Genomic DNA, 26,584 nt, shown 5'->3' on the forward strand with positions numbered 1-26,584 from the left:
ATTTTTAGAAACTTGGTGCTGGTAATCTAACTGATATATTAATGAAGTTGAGAGCGCTAAGTTTTTTCAATTAAATTTGTTTTACTTTTATTTCTTTTTCTCTGTTTTTTTCACTTATATATTTCTAATATTTTTCATAAATTTTTAATTTTGAATATAATTTTTCTAGGGAATTAAAACAACAATTTGTACACATAATAGTTTTTTCAGTTAAAATATTTTTATTTATAAAAATAAGAAAAATTAATAAATAACATTTTTTTGTTTTTATTATAAAAGGTTCTTTCAACTGATTGATCTATATACATATACACGTTTATAAATAAATATTTATATTGTATAAATAATCAATTAATTTTAATTATACCAAAATTATTTTGATAACGCTCATGTATTATTTACAATAATAATCTTAATGTGTTGATAAGGCCAACTATCGAGCATAAATTATAAGAATGTTCATATAAAAAATTTTAAAAATTATTTTTTTAATTGCACAAAATACATTATAAAAGATTTGATATTACAAAGATAACAGACGTTTTGACTGTACGCAGTCTTCTTCAATATTAATAGTATATTAGCTAACAAGTGCGGGGGATCGTAAATCGGCCGAGAGTGCGGAAGTTTGGCGCACTAGGCGAAGCCGAGACAATCCGCACAATCGGCCGATTTATGACCCGCACATATTGGCTACGATATTTTGTGTGACCGGTGCGTGGAAAGGAAGCCCTTTCTAAAATCCCATCATGTGCGGAAAGGGCAACTTTTCGCGCGCCGGTTGCACAAAATCTATATTATATAAAATTATTAGGAATAAATGTCAAACTCTAAAATAGACAGTTGTATCTGTAATTTATGTAAACACATTCTCCCATGGATTTCTTAATATAGCCTTAGATGTGGAGAATATTTCTTAATTCCATTGTTTGAAGGCGTAGAAATGTCATAGTTCTCGAAAATATAAAGAACCCACTAAATAGAAAGGATGATTTTAATGTTGTGGATTTAGAAAATTAATGTTAAATTACTTACATATGTGTCTATTCTTAATGAGTTTATAATAATCTGTTATGTAGTTATAACCATCTTTTTCCATTGTAGAAATTTATCATTAGTAACTCCAATTAAAAACTTATTTCGAGCACTTAAAATATTGATATACAATAATTTAAGTACTCGAAATAAGTGATTAAGTGCTCGAAATAAATGATAAATTGGCGTTACTAGTGATAAATTTATATAAGGGTTTCCAACGATAAAATGTGAAAATGTTATTATGAGTGTATTTACATGTCAGAGATTATGACAAAATTGTTTATTATTTTTACTGAACCTGTATGTCATGTTTATTTATTTGTTTATTTTATGTAATTAAATTTTTTTTAAATTTTTTTCACATCTTTATAATTTATGCTCAATAGTTTTGATTGATCTATCAACACATTAAGATTATTATTAATTATTTTATTTTAATTATACTATTAACGTGTTGCGTTGGCGCAAAAGAAAAATAGGTTTTTTTACCTTCTTCATCAATAATGTTTTTAGTCGCTTCAAGATTTCTGTAGTAGCCGTTCATTATAATTGCCGTTTTCATCCACAATTCTCCTGGATTATTTGGATCAAGAATCTTTCCGGTTTCTGGGTCTACGATCTTTATTTTCGCATTCTGGACTACAGTCCCGCAAGATCCAGCTTTGTGATGTGGGAGCTGAAATGTAACGAATCCACAGACTTCTGTCATTCCTAGAAATATAAAATAAATAATCAAATTTTTGCGGTAAATCTTTCTTGTTCACTTATTATATATTATGTTATTTCTTATACATATATTAATTTTGTATTTATAACATTTTATTACACTAAAATATTACCTACCATAACCTTGCAACATTTGAACATGCGGCAAGATATGTTTTATTTCTTCTTGAACTTTTGGATCGATTACCGCGCCACCACTATTTATGATTTTTAAAGTTGATAATGAATACTTTCTTAAATAATCCGTTTTAAGAAATCGATTGATCATGCTCGGGCTTAGAAAAATCACTGTTATCTGAATAGTAAAATGAGAAAAAAAGATTCATATTTTCCAATAAAATTATATATGTAACTTAAATTTATATAAACTATTATTGTACATTATTAACATATGATTTATTGTAATGATAAACATTTATTGCTCATAACAAATGCAAATCTCCGAATAAATAGACTCTAGCAGCAAATTAATGGCATTCTTCTAAGAGTGGCAAATTTATATGAATATTACGTTGAAAAAACATTTACTTAAAAGAAATAATTAACTTTATAACAAAGTAAATCCCTAAGAGCAACATTATTATTTTGTAGGCGAATTATTATTCTACCGATATTCATTTATATACACGCGTGAGCGGCGAATTACGTTTCCTCTCCCCCCCTCTGCCGCTGGCGGCGCTGCGTAAGAAAGAAGGGAGAAGGTTAAGAGGTCAGTTCCCCGCAGAGTGTGAGCCATCGTGCGTGTTCTATCGAGTACAGTTTAACCTAATAAAGATCCTTTGTTAAGATCCACTAGAAGCCTTATTAGAATTACGCCCTGACATCATCTAAAACTATCCTGACACCACCTACAACTTCAGAAGTGGGATCAAAGAAGAAGTTAGCGAAGGATCTGTGAGGTTAATACACGCACGAGAGATACACGGGACTTTGAAAAGTACGACCAAGTGTTGTGGTCGATGCAGAGAAAACCGTGTCTTGTGTTACTCGAGTAGGGGGACAGAATATTCCGCGCTGTGTGCCACGAATATTTTGAAGGTTATTCGCGCTGTGTGCCGCGAAGCTTTGCTCGTGCTAAAAGACAGAATATTCCGCGCTGTGTGCCACGAATATTTTGAAGGTTATTCGCGCTGTGTGCCGCGAATCTTTGCTCGTGCTAAAAGACAGAATATTCCGCGCTGTGTGCCACGAATATTTTGAAGATTATTCGCGCTGTGTGCCGCGAATCTTTGCTCGTGCTAAAAGACAGAATATTCCGCGCTGTGTGCCACGAATATTTTGATGGTTATTCGCGCTGTGTGCCGCGAATCTTTGCTGCGTGCAAAAAGACAGAATATTCCGCGCTGTGTGCCACGAATATTTTGATGGTTGTTCGCGCTGTGTACCGCGAATCTTTGCTGCGTGCAAAAAGACAGAATATTCCGCGCTGTGTGCCACGAATATTTTGATGGTTGTTCGCGCTGTGTGCCGCGAATCTTTGCTGCGTGCTAAAAGACAGAATATTCCGCGCTGTGTGCCACGAATATTTTGATGGTTATTACGCGCTGTGTGCCGCGAATCTTTGCTGCGTGCTAAAAGACAGAATATTCCGCGCTGTGTGCCACGAATATTTTGACGGTTATTCGCGCTGTGTGCCGCGAATCTTTGCTGCGTGCAAAAAGACAGAATATTCCGCGCTGTGTGCCACGAATATTTTGATGGTTATTCGCGCTGTGTGCCGCGAATCTTTGCTGCGTGCAAAAAGACAGAATATTCCGCGCTGTGTGCCACGAATATTTTGAAGGTTATTCGCGCTGTGTGCCGCGAATCTTTGCTGCGTGCTAAAAGACAGAATATTCCGCGCTGTGTGCCACGAATATTTTGACGGTTATTCGCGCTGTGTGCCGCGAATCTTTGCTGCGTGCTGAAAGACCGAATATTCCGCGCTGTGTGCCACGAATATTTTGACGGTTATTCGCGCTGTGTGCCGCGAATCTTTGCTGCGTGCTAAAAGACAGAATATTCCGCGCTGTGTGCCACGAATATTTTGACGGTAATTCGCGCTGTGTGCCGCGAATCTTTGCTGCGTGCTAATTGTTCCGCCGCGTACGAGAGAAAGCGAGTCCACGTATCGCGCGCGGTGAATCGACGTGTAACGCGATATCCTTGTGAGATAGAATATTCCGCGCTGTGTGTCGCGAATATTTTGACGGTAATTCGCGCTGTGTGCCGCGAATCTTTGCTGCGTGCTAATTGTTCCGCCGCGTACGAGAGAAAGCGAGTCCACGATAGAATATTCCGCGCTGTGTGTCGCGAATATTTTGACGGTTATTCGCGCTGGGTACCGCGAATCTTTGCTGCGTGCAAAAAGACAGAATATTCCGCGCTGTGTGCCACGAATATTTTGAAGGTTATTCGCGCTGTGTGCCGCGAATCTTTGCTGCGTGCAAAAAGACAGAATATTCCGCGCTGTGTGCCACGAATATTTTGACGGTTATTCGCGCTGTGTGCCGCGAATCTTTGCTGCGTGCAAAAAGACAGAATATTCCGCGCTGTGTGCCACGAATATTTTGATGGTTATTCGCGCTGTGTGCCGCGAATCTTTGCTGCGTGCAAAAAGACAGAATATTCCGCGCTGTGTGCCACGAATATTTTGATGGTTATTCGCGCTGTGTGCCGCGAATCTTTGCTGCGTGCTAAAAGACAGAATATTCCGCGCTGTGTGCCACGAATATTTTGACGGTAATTCGCGCTGTGTGCCGCGAATCTTTGCTGCGTGCTAATTGTTCCGCCGCGTACGAGAGAAAGCGAGTCCACGTATCGCGCGCGGTGAATCGACGTGTAACGCGATATCCTTGTGAGATAGAATATTCCGCGCTGTGTGTCGCGAATATTTTGACGGTAATTCGCGCTGTGTGCCGCGAATCTTTGCTGCGTGCTGAAAGACCGAATATTCCGCGCTGTGTGTCGCGAATATTTTGACGGTTATTCGCGCTGTGTGCCGCGAATCTTTGCTGCGTACTGAAAGACAGAATATTCCGCGCTGTGTGTCGCGAATATTTTGACGGTAATTCGCGCTGTGTACCGCGAATCTTTGCTGTGTGCTAATTGTGCCGACGTGTGTCGCGAACATTTAGACTGAGGTTAAACATTTATTAACACGTCGCTGTGTGCTAGGACGTATAGAAAAGGGAAGTGCAGTGTGTCGCTAACAATGGCGAGACCGCCGAGTGCGTATACGCTTGCCGAGATTAAGGACATTCTCCGCGAGAAGAAATTGCCGGCGACCGGTAACAAAGCTGACCTGATAGATCGATTGACTGCCAATTACCCGGAGATATGGACCACACTGGATGAACAGAGGTCACGGCAGAGCCGCGGTGTCGATCAGCCGATTGACGCGGGCCATGAATCGAGGGATGCCGTCGCGGGCAAGGACAATGAAAGCCAAGTAAGTAACGACGCATCCGTTGAAAGTCCTTTGACTGAGAATGACTTGATTCGACGAGAAAATGAACTACTTAGAAGAGAACGAGCTCTTCTTCAACGTGAATTAGATATCGTTAGACGAGAGAACATCGAAGATCATGGAGCACCGCAGATGAATGATGGCGGAAGAAGACGTAATGGTCCACCGATGAGCGAAAGTGTAAGGGCTATTCGCGACTTGTTGAGCGAATTCGACGGCAGTGAGGGTACGTTCTGGAAATGGGAACAGCAGGTACAATTGCTGCGAGTGTCGTACGCCTTGGATGATGCTGCGACAAGAATTTTAATAAGCTCTAAATTAAAAGGACGTGCATCCGAGTGGTTTCACTCCAAACCACATCATCTTACCCTTGGTATAGAAAATCTATTGGCGGCCATGAAGGGAATGTTCGACCTTCGTCAATCAAGATTGTCCCTACGCAAGAAGTTCGAAGAGAGAGCATGGCGGACGGACGAATCATTCACGAGTTACTTCCATGATAAAATAATCCTCGCTAATAGGGTACCGATAGTAGATGACGAAGTAGTCGATTATGTCATCGAGGGTATACCTGATCGCAATCTCAGAGATCAAGCACGTATTATGCAGTTCGAGTCTCAGTCGGATTTGTTGGAGGCATTTAAAGGATTGACGCTACACCCGAAGAAGTTCCCTGATCGCGAATGGAAGAAACCTATTGATCAAGGAAAAATCCAAAAGGATGGGAAATTGTCGACGAAGGAGAGTTCAGCGTTTAAAGGAAATCCAGCATCGTCGAGTGCAGATTTGGCACCACGCCGAAAGATAATTAAATGTTATAACTGCCAGGGAGTTGGACATCTGGCATCCGCATGTTCACACCCGAAGAAAGTTAAGGGAGGCTGTCATCGATGTGGTTCAGCCAGCCACTTGAAAAAAGACTGTCCCGAGAAAGAGTCGAAACCCGAGTCGACGAACGTTGTGAACTTGATCGAACCGATACCCGTTAGCGATCCGTATTGTGTACAGTTAAAGTTTTCGGTGTCCTTTGAAGGGGATATGGATCGTGAATATACAGTAGACGCGATAGTTGATCCCGGCTCCCCAGTGAGCCTCATAAAAACTGAGTATGTTCCGACGAGTTTGCGCGAACCGCTACCTCCTAACGGCGATTGTTTCTGTGGAGTAAATAAATCCCCTGTTCGCGTAATAGGCACCTTTACGAAATTAGTCGAAATCGAAAGAATTAATATTCAGCTACGTTTTCTGGTAGTACCGAACGAAACAATGTCGTGTGCGGCATTACTTGGTCGCGATTTTTGTCGAGATCCGTTAATAAAAATCGAACTAGGTAAAACGGTAAAGATTACTAGGAGAAACGAGTCGACAAGCGAGAACAATTTTGATACCGAGATTATGCAAATAGAATATCTCGAAAATCCTGTAAAAGTTGGAGAAGAATTGAATATTAATCCCGGTGTCGAATCGCATGTAGTCGAAAGCGTTCGAAGATTGTATAACAAAGAATACGTTGATAAATGGGATTCGGATGCGAGCGAGCCAGAAACCGAGATGAAAATTTTATTAAAAAATGAACAGCCGATTACCTTCCGGCCTAGGCGTTTAACGTATGCCGATAAAGAAAAGTTGCAAGTAATATTAGACGACTTATTGAAAACAGGTACAATTAGGCAGAGTGATTCACCCTACGCTAGCCCAATCGTTCTCGTGCGGAAGAAAAATGGCAAGTCACGACTGTGTGTCGACTTCCGTGAAATAAATAAGATTACTGTAAAAGACAATTTTCCCACACCGTTGATAGATGATCATATTGATCGGTTAAAAGGAAAAAAATATTTTAGTAGTCTCGACTTAAGGAACGGATTTTATCATATTAAGATGTCTGAGTGTTCGGTAAAATACACCTCGTTTGTGACGCCTATCGGACAATTTGAATTCCTACGAATGCCGTTCGGGTTGACTAATGCTCCACGAGTGTTCCAGAGATTCGTCAACAAAGTCTTTGATAAACTCATCCGAGAGAGTAATATCTTGTTATATCTAGATGATATTTTGATAGCGACTGAAAGTATAGAGGAACACCTAAATATTTTGAAAGATGTATTTGAAATAGCGCGACGATACCGGTTGCAGTTTAGACTCGATAAATGTTTCTTTGTTCGAACGGAAATTGTATATCTTGGGTATTTAATTAATGAAAATGGTATTCGCCCAAGTGAGCAACATGTTGAAGCCGTAACTAATTACCCAATCCCGCGAAACATAAAAGAGACGCATCGATTTGTTTGTTTAGCTAGTTACTTCCGTCGTTTCATCCCGAAATTTTCAGTAGTCGCTAAACCGTTATATGACTTAGTCAAGAAAGATGCCGTGTTTAAATTTGGTTCAGAGGAGATCAAGGCCTTCGAAGAATTGAAACAGTTGTTATCTTCTCAACCGATACTATCGATTTATTCCCCGACACTTGAAACAGAATTGCACTGCGATGCGAGTACAAGTGGTTTCGGCGCGATACTTTTACAGCGACAAAAGGATGGTATTTTCCGGCCTGTATTTTATTTTAGTAAACGGACAACAGTTGTCGAATCCAAGTATCACAGTTTTGAGCTGGAGTGTCTCGCTGTGATTTATGCGATTAAACGGTTTCATATCTATCTCGCCGGTATCCCTTTTAAGATAATAACAGACTGCGACAGTTTTCGCCTTACTTTAAGTAAACAGACAGTTAATCCGCGAATATATCGTTGGGCATTATTTTTAGAGCAATACTGTTATCAAATCGTACATCGACCCGGTACACAGATGAATCATGTCGACGCGTTGAGTCGATGTCATAGCATTCTAATATTAGAAGCTAATTCGTTCGACCGAACTTTATCTATTCAACAAGATCGGGATGTAAATATAGTAAACATTCGAAATAAATTAGAAAAATCTGAGGATAAATTCTTTGAATTGCGAGACGGTCTTGTTTACCGTAAAGATAAGAGTAAAAAACTCTTATTTTATGTACCGATATCAATGGAAAGTAATGTAATCCGTACGTGTCATGATGACATTGGCCATGTCGGCCTCGATAAAGTTATTGCTAACATTAGGCAAGTTTACTGGTTCCCACAAATGAGAGAGAAAGTAAAGTGCTATATTTCTAATTGTCTGCGTTGTATAGAGTTTTCCCCTTCTAGTGGAAAGAAAGAAGGCAAGTTACACAGTATACCGAAAGAGAACTTACCCTTTCGAACGATCCATGTCGACCATTGTGGTCCCTTTGAAAAAACCAGTCGCGGATACAAATATATTTTAGCAGTAGTAGATGCTTTTACAAAGTTTTTGAAAGTATATCCGTGCAAATCTACGGCCTCGAATGAGACAATTAATCATTTGCGAAATTATTATCGAACTTATAGTAAGTCTCGACGCATTGTAAGCGATCGCGGAACAGCCTTTACATCAGATAAATTTACTGAATTTATAAATAATGAGTCTACTCAGCATATCCTCGTAGCTGTTGGTACTCCGCGTGCAAATGGTCAAATAGAACAGTTCAACCACGACATTACTCCGATGATTGCGAAGTTATGTGACGAACCACACAAATGGGATCAAGTTTTAGATCAAATAGAATATGCATTTAATAATATGTCGATCAACGGGGGAAACCCCCAGTAAACTATTATTTGGCGTAGAACAACTCGGTAAAGTTAACGATAAACTTAAACTAGTTTTAGATACTGATACTAGTCGAGATCTAGTGTTATTAAGAGAAGCTGCCTCTGAAAAAATTCAGAAGAGTCAGAAAGAAAACGAACGCTATTATAACAAGAAACACAAAGAAGCGAAACAATATAAAGAGGGCGACTACGTAATGATCCGTAATGTGGACACTTCTGTTGGTACCAATAAAAAACTCATACCAAAGTATAAAGGGCCTTACGTTGTAAAGCGAGTGCTAGGTTCTGACCGTTATGTAATAACCGATGTCGAAGGATTTCAAGTCACTCAAATGCCCTATAATAGCGTCATTGCCGCCGACGCGATGCGACCATATATATCCAAATAAATATGACTAATCAGTATGTTTATTTAGTCCATAAGAAATGTTTGTTTTATCCGGCGTTACTTAATATGTTGGATATATTTACTTAAAACGTTTTGTTCCTATACGTACGACCGAGACGGTCGCAATGTCAGGCTGGCCGACTGTAGGCGAATTATTATTCTACCGATATTCATTTATATACACGCGTGAGCGGCGAATTACGTTTCCTCTCCCCCCCCTCTGCCGCTGGCGGCGCTGCGTAAGAAAGAAGGGAGAAGGTTAAGAGGTCAGTTTCCCCGCAGAGTGTGAGCCATCGTGCGTGTTCTTTCGAGTACAGTTTAACCTAATAAAGATCCTTTGTTAAGATCCACTAGAAGCCTTATTAGAATTACGCCCTGACATCATCTAAAACTATCCTGACACCACCTACAATTTACTGCTTATTAAAAAATACAAGTATCTAGCAACAAGTCACATAATTTTGATATATGTATCTTCAGTATTATTGTTTTTAAATCACAAAAAAAACAGATATTAAAAAATATTAGCTCTTACGATTTTACAAGAAAAAAATCTCTTATAAATGAAGTAAATAATAAGTTTTAAAACATATATAGGGTTATCGCAATTTTCTCTGTTAGCTTTCACACCTTATATTTTTCAATTAGTGTACACGTCATTTCTTCATTAAATTCCGGATAAATAATCGCTTTGGCGCCCTGCACGATCGATTTTAGATTCATCATTATTCCGCTGATCCAATAAAGTGACGAGAACCACATTGCCACCGCATTGGCCAAATCTATATTTGTATCTTCGCCGATAAATAATAGACAATCCTAAAAAAATCATAAAAATGAAAAGGTCAGGCCATGTTCAAAAGAAGGTACTCAAAAATTTAAACGATCTAATAATAAATTATCACGAAAAGTAACTGATATGTTATTCAAGGTGCCAGTTCAAAGTGAACATACGTAAAGTGTATATTATCTAAATTTAGTAATAATATATTACCATGAAAAGTAACTGTGATATTTTATTCAAGGTGCAAGTTCACATTGAATATACATACATATAAGTAAAACTGATTACAATTTGATTCTAGAAAATAAGTGCGATATGTTATTCTTAGTGCACAAAATATAATAGTCGTTTATAGAGATTTGATTTGAAATTCATACTAGCCCGTACAATGAAAAATAATTGCTCGTAATGCCAGAGTACCAATTTGTTAATGACTCAGAAAAATAACATGGCGGCCTGCTCTCAAAAAACTATGATGTTTCTCGATGTCCATTTAGAAATAATGTCAAAGCTCTTACAGAATAATTACTACAACATTTGAAATACGAAAAGTATTACATTAGAAGAAGATTAGATTAGAATAAGGATTCAACGTATTTTTAAAAGCTCTACACACACAACGAAGTGAATATACAAAACTATATACAAATACCTTTTTCTTCTGTGTTTCTGAAGAAAATTGTAAGTTGTCAAATGAAACCTTGCACTTTGAGAACCATGTCACTTACTTTTCAGAGTCAAATTGATAAATTTTTTTTGTATATTTTAATGATATTTATTTCTCACTTGTAGCTTGAATAATTAATATGTAATTTTTTATTGTATTTTACGACAAATAATCAGTAAACTTTTTAAGCGTATAGCTTTATTGTAGTTGACCTGAGAACTGTACATTTATAAATTTTAATTAATATACACCCGTTTCGAGCAACAAGGCAAAGTTTTCTGATCAATAACTTACTCCCTGAAAATACGGTATAACACAAATCGGAAGTTGATACGAAAATTCGAAATTTTACTAAAGAAAGATTGGAGGTTTTTAATTTATACAATTTTCACAACTCTTATTTCAATTATTTATTCTACCCATCGAAAGTTTTTTGAGAGCAGGCCGCCATGTTATTTTTCTGAGTCATTAACAAATTGGTACTCTGGCATTACGAGCAATTATTTTTCATTGTACGGGCTAGTATGAATTTCAAATCAAATCTCTATAAACGACTATTATATTTTGTGCACTAAGAATAACATATCGCACTTATTTTCTAGAATCAAATTGTAATCAGTTTTACTTATATGTATGTATATTCAATGTGAACTTGCACCTTGAATAAAATATCACAGTTACTTTTCATGGTAATATATTATTACTAAATTTAGATAATATACACTTTACGTATGTTCACTTTGAACTGGCACCTTGAATAACATATCAGTTACTTTTCGTGATAATTTATTATTAGATCGTTTAAATTTTTGAGTACCTTCTTTTGAACATGGCCTGACCTTTTCATTTTTATGATTTTTTTAGGATATCACTTACTTTTTAAAGTACAGATATATAGAGCAGCTTTCTAGTAATTCAAGTATTACAAATATATGTATTTTCGATTCTTATCACATAACTTTGTATAAGTAACAATTTATGCAATACAGTTCAAAATAATTGAAATATATGGTATATATGTACATATATAAAATATATAATTATATTATAGTATACATATATATTTTATTTAATCATATATGTAAATGTTTGTATAATTGTAATAACTTTTAACGATACATTGCACATTTATTTCAATTGCAACAGAATGAATTTATATTCTTGTATGAATATTGAAAATAAAGAATGGGCCCCTCCATCGCCCATTCTCGTGAGAACGCAACCATATATTTTTCTTCGTCTCTCCGATTTTAACACGACATACATATTTCTGTCTGATAATTTTTTTCTTGATGATACTTTTTGAAATGTCATGAAGCCTAGGTCAAATTAGAAACTTATTGCACTCGTTTTAATGCAGCGCTTACAGCAGCTTTTATAAAGCGCCAGAGCAGCCGATATTTTATTTTGGCGCTTACGGCAACTTTTATACAGCGCTAGAACAGAGCATGTTTTAATGTAGCGTTTATGGCAGCCTTTATACAGCGCCATTATTTAATCTGTTCTAAGAACAATATTTATGCCCCTTGTGCTCCTTTGGGCCATTTTTTCTTGAACACTTCCATATCATTAGAGTAATACCATTCCGATTTTGTGTCAGCTCTCAACATACACGTGTAGTGACCACGATTCATTTCTTCACCTTCGTGAAATATAGCGCTTATTAGCTTGTACTTTTTTTTATTAATCGTGATATTACTCGTCGGCACGGCGGTCATTCGATTGTTGATAATTTTTTTAGAAGCACCGTTTATAAAAGTATATAAATTGAGCTGTATTACTACGACGGATAAAGTTGATTCGATTACGGTTTTCTTTTTCAACACGGTGCCCTTACATTCGTTACAATTGCCGTTTATCGTTTCCCATTTAGAAAATTCTACATTAATCAAACTTTGTAGAGTGACACCTTTTTTCCTTTTTAATGTCGAATGTATAGGTAATATTAACAAACTACTGCTTTCCAGCTTAGTTACATTGTAATTACATTTGACATTCGAGCAACATGTTACGTGCTTTAATTCGAGTTTTAATACATCATTGATGTCGGAATACGTCGACATTAGAGCCGTAAAAAATTCCGAAACATCTTGTTGTGTTCGTTCTTCGAAGCGTTTTCCGACAGATCTTCTAACCGCTTGAATGTTGCAATATTTACGTTCACCATACGCGCAGATAGCATCAGTCAATGCATTCGATGCTTTATTTTTCAGTATTTGTTGCCTAATACGTACGCAATGAAACGCACATTGTAATATTACATTAGCGTAACACGAAACAGCATTGTTATTGCAAAGGCCATATATTTTCCACGTAACTATACTTTCTGGTTCCTCACAATCATAATTCTGCACATCATCAATGATATTAAGGGATAGCCCATCGACGATCGTACATTTTCACAACCTTTTTCTCGGACCGGATTGATTTGTGGCAGTTCAGATTTGAATATAGATCTCAGTCGATTATATTCTACAATGGCTCTCGAGTTTGCTTTAACTGATGCTGGATTGAAATTTATCAAATGTAGGCCTTCCAATTTACTTACTCGTGACAAACCTACATAGGCTTGACCATCACTGAATACAGTCGTTCCTAAATCCATCATTGCATTGTTACATGTAATTCCTTCGATTATAAATAATTCGACATTCTTTAATTTGTCTCTCAAAGTTTTCAAGACCATGTCTGACAATTGCGTATATTTTGGTGTAGATTCATGACTAACCGGTAGTTGAAACATTCTATGGATTGTCAAGCCATCGATATTGAATGCTGCGATACCCGTGGGAGCAGATATGGCAGTCGTTTTTTCCAAATTTATTCTGATCCAATGTTTAATCGTTTCAATTAGAAAACTTTTCCCTGTACCACCCTCGCCACTTACGTACAGTCGCAGAATCTGATTCTTATCTTGTAAAACTTGGCATACTCCATCAAAGACTCTTTTCTGGTCTTTGTTCAATTGCGACATCATTTGCGATAAATCAATCGGGTCGTCAATCTTACCAAAATCTTCCAGATCTTTCATCGCGTCGTCAGCTTCTATCGGATTACAATCCAGTTCATCGTCATCGGATTTGTCTCCGTCTGCTGTTTTCAGATCATTTTCGCGCTTCTCGATTAATTCAGCAACGTTCTCAGAAGCTTTCTGTATTTCTTCGAGCCTTTTGTGATATTTCATTACCTTCGTTAAAACAGACTCTGAATTCTTAAAGGCATCCGTGTAAGTCTCGAATGTACCTTTGTGTTCACTCAAATCTCTCCATGGTTTGAACAGAAGAAGCAGCGAGTAGAATTATTTTTCGGGCTCAGTTTTTATATTAAATCGATAATGGTTAATTAAATAACCCTTTTTTCGTTTTTTTAAAATAAACCCGATGCCAGTTTGTAACACTTGACTTCGTCATTATTTGACATCTGTTTCGTAATTTCCAGAATCTGGCAAAATCGTACAAATTCAATGATTCTAATTCCTGAGGTCTATTTGGATAGTAATCATCGATGAGTGACGAACAGTAAATATTCGTAGAATTTTCATCAAGAGCTTAAATTTCATTAAATGTTTTAACTTTTCTATTTCTCACCTCATTAACATCGATCCATTTGACCATGGTATCATTATCCGTACCGTACAAGGGATTCCCTAATAGTGTATCCGCAGCTTCTAAAGCACCGCATTCTCTGTTATTTAATGAACGCATTGCAAAATTCCACAGTTTCGATGCCAAGGACTTATTCGAATCTATCACTTCAAAGTCTGTATTGCATTTTTCCGACTTTGTCGTGTATTTTGTTAAATATGAGTTTAAAAACTCTGATTTTTCTCTAATAAATTGTATGTCCATATTTCCCTTCCAGGCTAATTTGATAGACGGATTATAATCATTTATAAACCTTTCCGATTCCTTGCGAGGAAGATCGTACAATTTGCTCTTACTGCGTAAATTTTTTCTACCGACTATCGAAGTGATAACGTCTCTTAAAACGAAATTCTCAGTAACTGGCCGAGGAAAATCGAACCGACACTTTCTGTATATATTAGTTTCCGTTTTTTTCGTACGCATGCAATACGAGTTATGTTTATGATTCTGATCACTTATTACCGTATCGTACAACGTTGGCGAAACATTTTCATCTGGAATTTCACACGTTACGTATTTTTGAATAAACGTAGCAACTTCTTCATCCGGCGATTTTCCTAATACTGGAGCATCTTTTATCCAAATCATACAATGCATGTGCTGCATACTTCTACGTTGATATTCCAGTCGCCAGAAGTAATGAATAACCTTTCCTATAGGATTATCGGACAAACAAATAAAATCAATCATGGCTTTGAATTTTATGCACATGAATCTAGAAGTACTTACAGGATCGTATGCGATTAGTTCGTTGATGCCTAACTTCTCTTTATCGGGATTCATATCTCGTAAATATTCACCCAAATCGGACCATTTCCATTCACTAGGACTCAAAGTCAAAAACCACGTCGCTGGACCGTAATGCAAAGTCATGCATTTTACATTATTGGACGGTTGTCGCCAAAATTGATCCGTATTTCTCAATTTTGCGAAAATACTCATTAAATTCGATTCTAATTGGTAACCTTTCAATTCGTTCAAGTATCTACCAGCAGTGTATCTCTCTCGTGGGTTAGTAACCATCATCGTATAATAGATACCACTTTTCAACTGTCGGTAGTTAGCATCATTGAGAAGGAAGAACAGATACTGCAGATTCAACCTGAATCTACTATGTTTCGACATCAATCGTGTTCTAATAAATAAATATTCCGGCAATGCAAAGTTTCTATCTTCTCGTTGTCCATTGACACCATCAGGATATAAATCAGGGAAACACATGACATCCAGATATTTATAACGATTATCCATTGGAAAATCTTCAATTTTCACCATTTGATAAAGCTTCAATGCAGATTCGTTATCGATTCTTTTCGCGTGTATTAGGTATATTGTATACTGATCGTTAATATCCGAATGTTTAGTGATTTGTGTGAGAAAAGCCGTACGTTTTAAAACGGTTTGATCATTATTATTTTTGTTTTGCTGTACATTGTACAAATTCAATGCTGGTAATTCCTCAACCACCTCATTTATTTCGTCATTGTCGCTTTCCTCATCGACAATCCTATATTCTGTTTCCTGCAACTTATTATTTAATAGATCATCAGATGACGCTGGAAGACGAATTTTTGAGTAATGAGGATTATTTTCTTTCAACCATTGTAAAGCCTTATACATTTTATTAATATCTACCAAATTTTCCCAAACCACTTTAGATTTCTTGGGTATACCTCGAACGAGAATGTGCAACTCGTGATTCAAATTTATAGGATCTTCCGGAGGACATACCTTATCCAATGTTTCTTGTAAAGGCAGAGGCAAATGAAATGTTCTACCTTTTCCTAAACAGAGTTCGATTATATAAGTTTCTTGATTTAAAATGTGCTATATTTAAATCATTTAATTATTTTTTTCGTTCAAGTACAATTAACAGCAAAAACTGCATATACGTAGGTATGTATTTGACTCTACTGCCATTACTTGAAACAAATACATTATTCGATATTAACAAATTGGAACTCTGGAATTACGAGTAATTATTTTTCATTGTACAGACTAGGTTTAAATTTTTGAGGACCTTCTTTTGAACATGGCTTGACCTTTTCATTTTTATGATTTTTTGAAGATAGGGTGAGAGAGGACGAATGAGGGTAAGAGAAGACGAGATAGGCGAAAGAGGGTGAAAGAGAACGAAAGAGGGTGAGAAAGGACGTACAAGGGTGAAAGAGGTAAGAGAGGGTGAGAGAGGACGAAAGAGGGTGAAAGAGGACGAAAGAGGTCGAAAGAGGGTGAGAGAGAACGAAAGAGGGTGAAAGAGGACGAAAGAGGGTGAGAGAGGACGAAAGAGTGTGAAAGAGGTCGAAAGAGGATGAGAGAGGGCAAAAGAGGTGAGAAAGAATGAAAGAGGGTGAGAGAGGACGAAAGAGAGTGAAAAAAAGGGTGAAAGAGGACGAAGAGGGGAATAAAGAGGGGAGAAGAATGAAAGAGGGTGAGAGGGACGAAAGAGAGTGAAAATAGGAAAAGAGAGTGAAAGAGGACGAAAGAGGTGAAAGAACGAAAGAGGGGTGGAGGGAATAAAGAGGGGAGAGGAAATGAAAGAGGGGAAGAAAGGGGTGAGAGAGAAAATGAAAGAGGGTGAGGAAGAAAAAGGGGTGAGAGAGGAGAAAAGAGGGTGAAAGAGGACGAAAGGGGGGTGAGAGGGGAAAAAGGGTGAAAAGGGGTGAGGAAAAGGGGAAAAGAGGGGGGTGAAAGAGGACAAGAGGGTAGAGGGGCGAAGGGGTTTGAAAGAGGGTGAGAGAGGTACGAAGAGGGTGAGAGGGCTGAAAGAGGGTGAAAGAGGCGAAAGAGGGGTGGGAGTGGGGGTGGAGTGGGGTGGGAGTGGGGTGGGGGTGGGGGGGGGGGTGGGGGTGGGCGGGATGTGGGAGAAAAGGGGGGGGTGAAGTTGAGGGAGGTAGGTAAAGGTGAAGAGATTTATACCGGCAGGAAAAAGAAAAGAAGAGAAAAGAAGAAGAAGACCCACTTACTTCATTTCATGAAAAACGCACTTTTTACCGTTTTCTCCGACGGCTGACGATTTTATTTTTTTTGGCTCAAATTACTCTGGCGAGCCGCCTTTAAGGTTCATTACGTCAATTCAAAAATTTTATATTTTTGTAGTTCTACACCCCCCAAAAAATGGACTTTGATGGTGCAGGATAAGAAGACTTGTAGTGTCTTTTAAGGTCTTTTGGGGTTTGAACATGGCCGGACACTAACCGCCCCTCTCCTGAATATAAATATATATATAAATCTCTTCTCACCTTTCACTCACACCTCCCTCAACTTCCACCCACCCCTTTTCCCCCCCACTCCGTTCCCCCCCCCAACCCCCACTCCCACCCTCTTTTGCCCTAACCACCCTCTTTCGTCCATTTTTTAGTTTTTTTTTGTTCTCTCACCCTTGTTTTCCTCTTTCACCCCTTTCACCCTCTTTTTGTCTCTTTCACCATTTTCGCCCCTTTCGTCCTCTTTCGTCCTCTTTCACCCTCTTCGTCCCTTTCAACCCTTTTTCGCCTCTTTTGTCCCCTTTTGTCCCCTTTCACCCTCTTTCGTTTCTTTTCAAACCATCTTTCGCCTCTTTCACCCCTCTTTCGTCTCTTTCACTCCTTTTCCTCTCTCACTCTCTTTCATTCTCTCTCACCCTCTTTCACCCTCTTTCGTCCCCTTTCCCCCTTTTGTCCCTTTCGTCCTCTTTCGCCCTCTGTCACCCAATTTCGTCCTCTGTCACCCTTTTTCGCCTATCTCGTCTTCTCTTACCTTCATTTGTCCTCTCTTACCTATCTCCAAAAAAAAATAAAAATGAAAATGTCAAACCATGTTCAAAAAAAAGGGCCTCAAAAATTTAAATCTAGTCTGTACAATAAAAAATAATTACTCGTAAATTTCCCGAGTTCCAATTTGTTAATATTGAATAATGACGTTATGTGGAACGGCCTTTAAGAATTCAAGTCTGTTTTAACGAAGGTAATGGAAAATCTCGAAAAATACAGAAAGCTTTTGAGAAAAGTTGCTGAATTAATCGAGAAGCCGAAAATGATCTGAAAAAAAGACAGAGAAAAAATCCGATGACGATGAAAAGGATTTGTAATCCGTAGAAGCTGACGACGCGATGAAAGATTGGAAGATTTTGGTAAGATTGACGACCCGATTGATTTTATGCAAAAGATGTCGCAATTAACGAAGACCAGAAAAAAGTCTTTGATGGAGTATGCCAAGTTTTACAAGATAGAATCAGATTCTGCGACTGTACGTAAGTGGCGAGGGGTGGTACAGAGAAAAGTTTTCTAATTGAAACGATAAAAAATTGGTCAGAATAAATTTTGGAAAAAAAAAAAGTGCCAATATTCTCTCCCCCGGGTATTGCGGGATTCAATATCGATGGCTTGACATCCATAGAATGTTTCAACTACCCGTTAGTCATGAATCTACACCAAAATAACCAATTGTCAGACAGGTCTTGAAAAAATTTTGAGAGACAAATTAAGAGTCGAATTATTTAAATCGATGAAAGTTCCATGATTTCAAATATGACACTTATGTTTATCAATCTACGATTTTGTGAAATCTTGATACGACAGATACAAGATGGTTTCTTTGGCGAAAAACACATTCTCCTGTTTGGGGACTTTTTTGCAGCTTCCCTCCTGTAAAAGGGACAATTTTCGTTTGTTAAAAAGTCTCGATCAGAGATTCAGAAGTATTTGGTACCATGGGGGATGTTGTTTGGAGATGTTCGAGTACGACGAATTTTTGTTAATATGCGACAAAGATGCGACAATACATATCGTGTTTAAACTTTCTAGAATACGAATGGGTTTTTAGTAACGGATTCTGACTCAATGTTCTTCAGTCTAGAAAATCAATTTTAAGAAGTAGTTGCGACGAAAATTGATGAATTTTGCCTTATTGAACAATTCCGATTGATCAATTTTTTATTGCCCCACGTGTTTTTGGCAGGTTTTGAACACAGCAATGCTCGATAAAATCGACAGCGGAAAAATTCTACTATACAGAAAGATGATGTCGACTGTGCTACAGCAATAAAAAAAAGGTTTTGCATAAAATTTTGGAAGACAAAAGAGAAAAAGTGTCTGAGAACAGCTGGCATTGAAAGAGTAAAGCGATAAAATTGGCGCTTAAAGTGATGATTCGGACAACATTTGACGTAACTTTGGGACTTGTCTGGAACGATAGGCAATGTAGTTGCGTTAATCGCTTTTGCTGACGGCAATTGTATTGTTTCCATCAAAATAATTATTTCGGATAACAAAAAATCGCAAAAACGAAAGTAGATTTTAAAATTTTGAAGATTCCACAAATTAGTGGTAAATCGAAACAATTTCCATTGTCTCTCAGTTATATGGAATAACTATACACAAAAGTCAAGGAATTACATGTAACTAAAATAAATTGATTTAGGAACGAACTGTATTCAGTGATGGTCAAGTCTATGTAGGTTTGTCACGAAAGTAAATTGGAAGGCCTACATTTGATAAATTTCAACCCAGAAATCAGTTAAAGCAAACTCGAGAGTCATTGTAGAATATAATCGACTGAGATCTATATTCAAATCTAAACTGCCACAAATCAATCCGTCCGAGAAAAAGGTTGTAAAATGTTTTGTACGATCGTCGATGGGCATCCCTAATATCATTGTTTGATGTGCAAATTATGATTGTGAAGAACCAGAAAGTATAGTTACGTGGAAAATTTATGGCCTTTGGCAATACGGAATGCTGTTTCGTTTATTCTAATGTAATATTACAATGTGCGTTTCATTGCGTACGTATTAGGCAACAAATACTGAAAATAAAGCATCGAATGCATTGACTGATGCTATCTGCGCGTATGGTGAACGTAAATATTGCAACATTCAAGCGGTTAGAAGATCTTTCGGAAAACGCTTCGAAGAACGAACACAACAAGATGTTTCGGAATTTTTTACGGCTCTAATGTCGACGTATTCCGACATCAATGAGGTATTAATAACTCGAATAAAGCACGTAACATGTTTGCTCGAATGTCAAATGTAATTACAATGTAACTAAGCTGGAAAGCAGTAGTTTGTTAATATACCTATACATCGACATTAAAAAGGAAAAAAGGTGTCACTCTACAAAGTTTGATTAATGTAGAATTTTCTAAATGGGAAACGATAAACGGCAATTGTAACGAATGTAAGGGCACCGTGTTGAAAAGGAAAACCGTAATCGAATCAACTTTATCCGTCGTAGTAATACAGCTCAATTTATATACTTTGTAAACGGGTGCTTCTAAAAAATATCAACATGGATTAACGCCGTGCTGACGAGTAATATCACGATTAATGAAAAAAAGTACAAGGTAATAAGCGCTATATTTCACGAAGGTGAAGAAATGAACGTGGTCACAACGTGTATGTTGAGAGCTGACACAAAATCGGAATGGTATTACTCTAATGATATGGAAGGTTTAAGAAAAAATGGCCCCAAAAGGGGCACAAGGGGATACAATTTTCTTAGAACAGATTAAATAATGGGGGTTAAAGGCTGCCCTAAACGCCAAATGAAACACGGGCTCTGGCCGTATAAAAAGGGGCCCAAGGCCGAAAAAAAAACATGGCGCTTGGGGCTGATAAAGGGTGCCTGTAAACGCTACATTAAAACATCAACTGTTTTTAGCGCCCGTTTTAAAAAATTGCCCGTAAGCGCCAAAAAAAAAACGGCTGCTCTGGGGCTTTATAAAAGCTGCTGTTTAAACGCCTGCTTAAAACGGTGCCAAAAAGTTTCTTAAATTTTTCCTAGGTTCATGCCCTTTCAAAAAAAATCATCCAGAAAAAAAAATTATCAGACAGAAATATGATTTGGGTTTAAAAAAAGGGGGGAAAAAGAAGAAAAAAAATATGGTTGCGTTCCCGAGAATGGGCGATGGAGGGGGGGCCCCTTCCCTTTTTTTTCAATATTATACAAGGGAAAATAAATTTTTATTCTGTTGCAATTGAATAAATGTGCAATTTTATCGTTTTTTAAAAATTATTAAATTATACAAACTTTACCTATATGATTAAATTTAAAAAATTAGTATACTTAAATAAATTAATATTTTAAATGTTTCATATATACCTATATTTCAATTATTTTTAAAAGTATTGCATAAATTGTTACTTATACAAAATTTTTGTGATAAAAAATTGAAAATACATATATTTGTGATAATTTGGGGGAAACTAGAAAACTGCTCTATAATTGTACTTTAAAAAGTAACCCGAAATCCTAAAAAAAAACATAAAAATGAAAAGGTCAGGCCTGTTCAAAAGAAGGGACTCAAAAAATTTTAAACCTTTTAAAAATTTTAAACACCTAAAAATTAAAATTTTTCACAAAAAATAACTGATATGTTTTTTCCCAAAGGGGCCAAATTCAAAATGAACAAAGTAAAATGTATATTTTTCTAAATTTAGGAAAAATAATTTCCCGAAAAGTAAAAATGGGAATTTTTAAAGGTGCCCCGTTCCCCCTTTAACACATTAAAACCTATAATAAAAATGAAATTTAAAATTTTTTCAAAAAATAAGTCGATTTTGTTTTTTTCTTGTGACAAAAATAATTTTTTGTTTATAGAGATTTTATTTGAAAATTCATACTGCCCCAAATGAAAATAATTTTCTGGAATTTCCCCGGTACCAATTTGTTTTAAGCTAAAAAAAAAATGGCGGGCCGGGTCTCAAAAAAACCTTTTGTTGGGATAGAATAAAATAATTTAAAAAAAGATTGTGAAAAAATTTATAAAATTTAAAATCTTCCCAAACTTTCTTTATAAAATTTTCCCGTTAATGACCATCATTAACCTGGAAGGTGGCCCTATGTGATTGGGGTTTAAAAATTATCAGTAAATTTTTAATAGAAAAGAAAAGTTTTGTTGTTGCATCGGTTTTAGTGTTTTTAAATAACCATTTTACATCCCTATACCCTTTAAAAAACAAAAATTCCCCTTTTTCTATAAAAAAATAAAATCCCATTTTTTTAAAATTTGAAACAGGGCCCTCTTTTTAAAAAGAAAAAAGTTTTCCCTTTCGATTGAAAATAGGTTTTGAATAGCAAAATTTATTTGACTTACAATTTTCTTCAGAAAAAAAGAAAAAAAGGATTTGTAAAGTTTTGTTTTCACTTCGTTGTGTGTAGACTTTTTTTTAAAAAAAAGTTTTTAATCCTTTTTCTAAAACTAATCTTCTTCTAATGTAAAACTTTTCGTATTCCCAAAATTTGGGGTAATTATTCTGTAAGACTTCGCCCTTATTTCAAATTTGGGCATCAAAAAAAACATAGTTTTTTTTTGAGCAGGGGCCCCCATGTTTTTTTTTCTGGGGCATTAACAAAAATTTGGTCTCTGGATTACGACAAATTTTTTTTCATTGTACGGGGGGGCAGATTTTCAAATCAAATTTTATAAACGAAAAATTAAATTTTTTTTGCACTAAAAATAAAAATATGCACCTTTTCTAGAAAAACAAATTGTATCAGTTTTACTTTTAGGGAGTTTTTTAATGTTTAATTTCCCCTTTAATAAAAAACCCCAGTTACTTTTCATGGTAATATATTATTACTAAAATTTTGATTAACCCCTTTACGTATGTTCACTTTAATGGCACCCTTTAATAAAATATCAAATTACTTTTTGTGATTTAAATTTTTTATTTGATCGTTTAAATTTTGAAAGGTTAAATTTTTGAGTAACCCCTTTTTTTGAAAAGGCCCGAAACCCTTTTCATTTTTTGATTTTTTAGGATAGTCCTTGTAATAGTACGTTAGCTAATATCTGCATTCAGCCAATTTTTTTTTTTCTATTTTGTCAGAAACAAAACCTGCCCAAGGGGCGAGTCGATTTTTAACTATTTCATCGTATGCAACATTTCTCTACGTATTTTTTTTATAATCACGTAATATCTCGACCTGTGAGGATGAAACGTCAACGTGTTTTCTGTAGCATTATTACATCATACATTGCAATGTGAGCTTTTGTGGAATGTAGGCCAATTTCGAAGCTGCCAGCTTTAAACAAACTGCAAATCTGCAACCGGAAACTTATTCCTAAAAAGTGCAGAGTGTCTACGAATCCATCAATAACGTGGTAAATGCTGTCCACGAGACTACATAATTGATAATACGTATATAGTCGTGGAGCATCAAAGGCACAGGTCTTCAATTAACACTGCAAGGCTTTTCTCTCAAATCCTTAAAAATTGGAGCAATTCGTTTGCGACTACGTGCAATTGCTTTGGCAGGTACGCTTCTTCCGTGTAAAAACAGATCGTGTCCTTCGTTGGTTAATCCATTGGACTTTTCGAAGCGCTAAAGATATATTTTTTTTCGGCGTTCGGCCTTATGTTCATTCGTTTTGCTTCCACATTTCAGAGCAATCTGTAGACTTCGCATTCCAGTTTTAACCCTCAGTTTCCAGATCGAAAAAAAAAACCCAAAGCGTGAAAATATGTCGTGCTCAGACTTATTTACTTAAGCTTGGCACCTTCAGTAGACGATTATAATCACGTCAGGTTTCATTCGAACTGCAGGCATGCCTCAATAGACCGATGTGACTCTGTAGTTTCACCTTCGAGAGTCCCTCCTGTTTCTTAATTGAGATCTTTGTGTATAACTGAGAAGTACTAAATGGATCGTCTTCCGCGCTTTGAAAACGGTGTCCTTCCGCTTTCACACAACTCGCTTTTATTTATCCGAGCTGATTTTCGCAATCTTTCTACGTGTTTCGATAGATGTTATTCCTGGAACTTAATTCTACTTTTTATATAACCTCTTGTACATAGTTTACTGTCTTCTTTTCAACACCGTAATTTTTTTCTGGGCAACCGCCGGATGCTTATATCTAAAGCAGTCAGTTTCGGAAAACGATAGCAAATGGCTTTTGGCCTTTTTCCCTTCCTTGACATAATGCTTTTAGGCCTTTCACTTAGCCTGGTCGCGAAGCGCCAGTCGAGATTTTCTCATATTATTTGCCAATTATATTAACATTTTCTTTTAATTCTTCAAATAAACGTTCGTTTTGAAACCACCAAACGGTTGTCTGTGTGTAATTTTTCCTTGATCCTTTGAATATTGCACCAATCGTCACAATTATTCATGGATGTTAAAAGCATGAATGATTATCTAATTGCGGCAGCCCAATTATCCGATTTCCTTTATTCTGGGATACAGCATATGTACAGCCTCTGGTGTAGATATTTGATACTTCTGACGTCACTCTTTTATTAGGATCACTTTCTCTTTGTCAGTTTGGTACAAACATATTTGTCACACCTCTCGAAGTGGTGGTTTGTTTATCTGAGTGCTTCACAACGGAGTGAATTGCATGCGTGTGTCCGCACACGCCAGAGCCTTTGAACATCACTCTCACCTATAAAAACTCCAACCTTAAAAACATTTTTCGTGTTCAAATTGTGCATTCATACCACTAGTTTGAGCTTCAGTATTAGGCTTCCATTGCTGGCACTGCCGTGAAATTTAACGATAGTCAGCATGTCCTTTTCGCTTGCCCTAAATACATAAACGGCACTGCCTGTTTTTCGCGTTGCAAAATCTGACTTTACCAGACTGTGCGTACCATCATAGCAGCGTAAACCATTCAAACTGTCATCCTGACGCCCTGAGCCTCGTTTGCTCCAACCCATGTCATAAAAACGAAGATTCGTACTAAATCGTTTCATTATTTCATGGGTCGATTCGTCTGATTGTTTAGTTTTCCGGAAGTTCACAAATTTATTGGGTTTCGTTCTTTCTTTGATAGAACTGAATCTTCCCGGATTTTTTCTATACTTCTTACTAAAAATCCACTTTGAAGATCTTGGGCCTATAGATATATAATTTGTACTTTAATAATGAATAAAAGGATAAGAATTTTACATACAAAATTTCTACATATATACATATAATTTCTCACATTTATTTTGTCATTTTATATAACCATATACAATTATTTGAAATTTGTATTTATTTTTTTATATTTTATATTTTTATTGTACTTTTATTTATATTATATATCAAGAGACACGGTAGTGTCTCGCGACCAGTTAAGGGCGTAGCCGAGACACCGTGTATCTTAACGCGAGTCGGACATTTGAGTCTTTATAATATTTCGAATCCTCAATAACGGCTGAAGCAATCGAGTTTATACTAGACTTAATCGATAGATTGAGTTCGAATTATATAATAAAAGTGTCTTTATTTCTGCTCTACGTGATTTGTAAGCAGAGATATATAAATGCAAAGTCGAAATATGAAAAATTTCTATTAAGAAACGTCCCCGTCATCATTATTATCATCATCGACCACGCAAACATAGTAGTATCGTGCTACACGTATTCACACGTATACAACACATGCGCACACATATATCACACGTACACAACACATGAATAGATGCATGTATTGGAAATTGTCCATCTCGCACGTTTTACAACAGACGGCGATAGTTGCCCTCGCTAATTGACAGCGTGCGGGGTTAGATATTTCAATTTCAATTTATAACATTCAATTTTAATGTTATTATTTGCAAATGTATTGTCATAATAATTTATGTGCAAGGTTTACAGTCTGTGAGACAAAATCAGATATTTTGCTATTATTTCATAATATTTCACATTATATCAAATCTTATATAAATGCCTATGTATGAGTATGCATATATTTTTAATAATTTTTTTAAATTAGCTTCTATTTTTTTCAGTTGTACATCAAGCAGGTAGCATTATCAGCTCACTTGTGAGCATGGGTTTTGGGCAAGGGCTAGTTATCATCGCAGCATTCGATTAGCTTAACAAGATAAATCTAAAAATCAGTGCTAAAAGGAACTATTTACAAATTTTTCTGGCATTTTCTTATTGCAGGTACATATATATCCAATAATAATAAAAACAAAATTAAATATTATTCATCACCACTTTGGTATCAAAAAAATATATTTTTTAAAATTTATTTTAAATTTATTTAATCCATTTTTTATCATTGTGATTGTAGTGGCAAGGATCTTATGCTCGTGTCATTGCAAGCATCTGGCCTGTATATACCAAATAATATATTGCGTAATACTTGGCTAAGTATGACAATATAGATTTTGATAGATTCCCATGGAATATTGGAATTTGTCGGATTTAAACAGTCATCCACCACATATGCAGCCTACAATTAAAGAACGCATTTATTCCATATGATTTGCTTCCGTTATTGGAATATTTAAAAAAAAAATTT

The 26,584-nt window shown here is 36.4% G+C and overlaps 1 protein-coding gene across 1 annotated transcript; it reads right to left on the bottom strand.

Moving 5' to 3' along the window:
- Positions 1–810: 810 nt before the first annotated feature.
- LOC114944898 (uncharacterized) lies at positions 811–25,008 on the bottom strand. Its single transcript, XM_085487513.1, has 5 exons — positions 24,790–25,008; positions 9,902–10,090; positions 1,882–2,059; positions 1,528–1,749; positions 811–830 (listed from the first exon to the last, which is right to left on the bottom strand). Exons 1-5 carry the CDS (start codon positions 25,006–25,008, stop codon positions 811–813), a joined length of 828 nt encoding a protein of 275 aa, XP_085343639.1.
- Between the last annotated feature and the right edge of the window lie 1,576 nt (positions 25,009–26,584).

Source organism: Nylanderia fulva, unplaced genomic scaffold (genome assembly GCF_048542155.1).
Source record: "Nylanderia fulva isolate GAGA-0341 unplaced genomic scaffold, ASM4854215v1 Scaffold564, whole genome shotgun sequence".
NCBI classification, from domain to species: domain Eukaryota; kingdom Metazoa; phylum Arthropoda; class Insecta; order Hymenoptera; family Formicidae; genus Nylanderia; species Nylanderia fulva.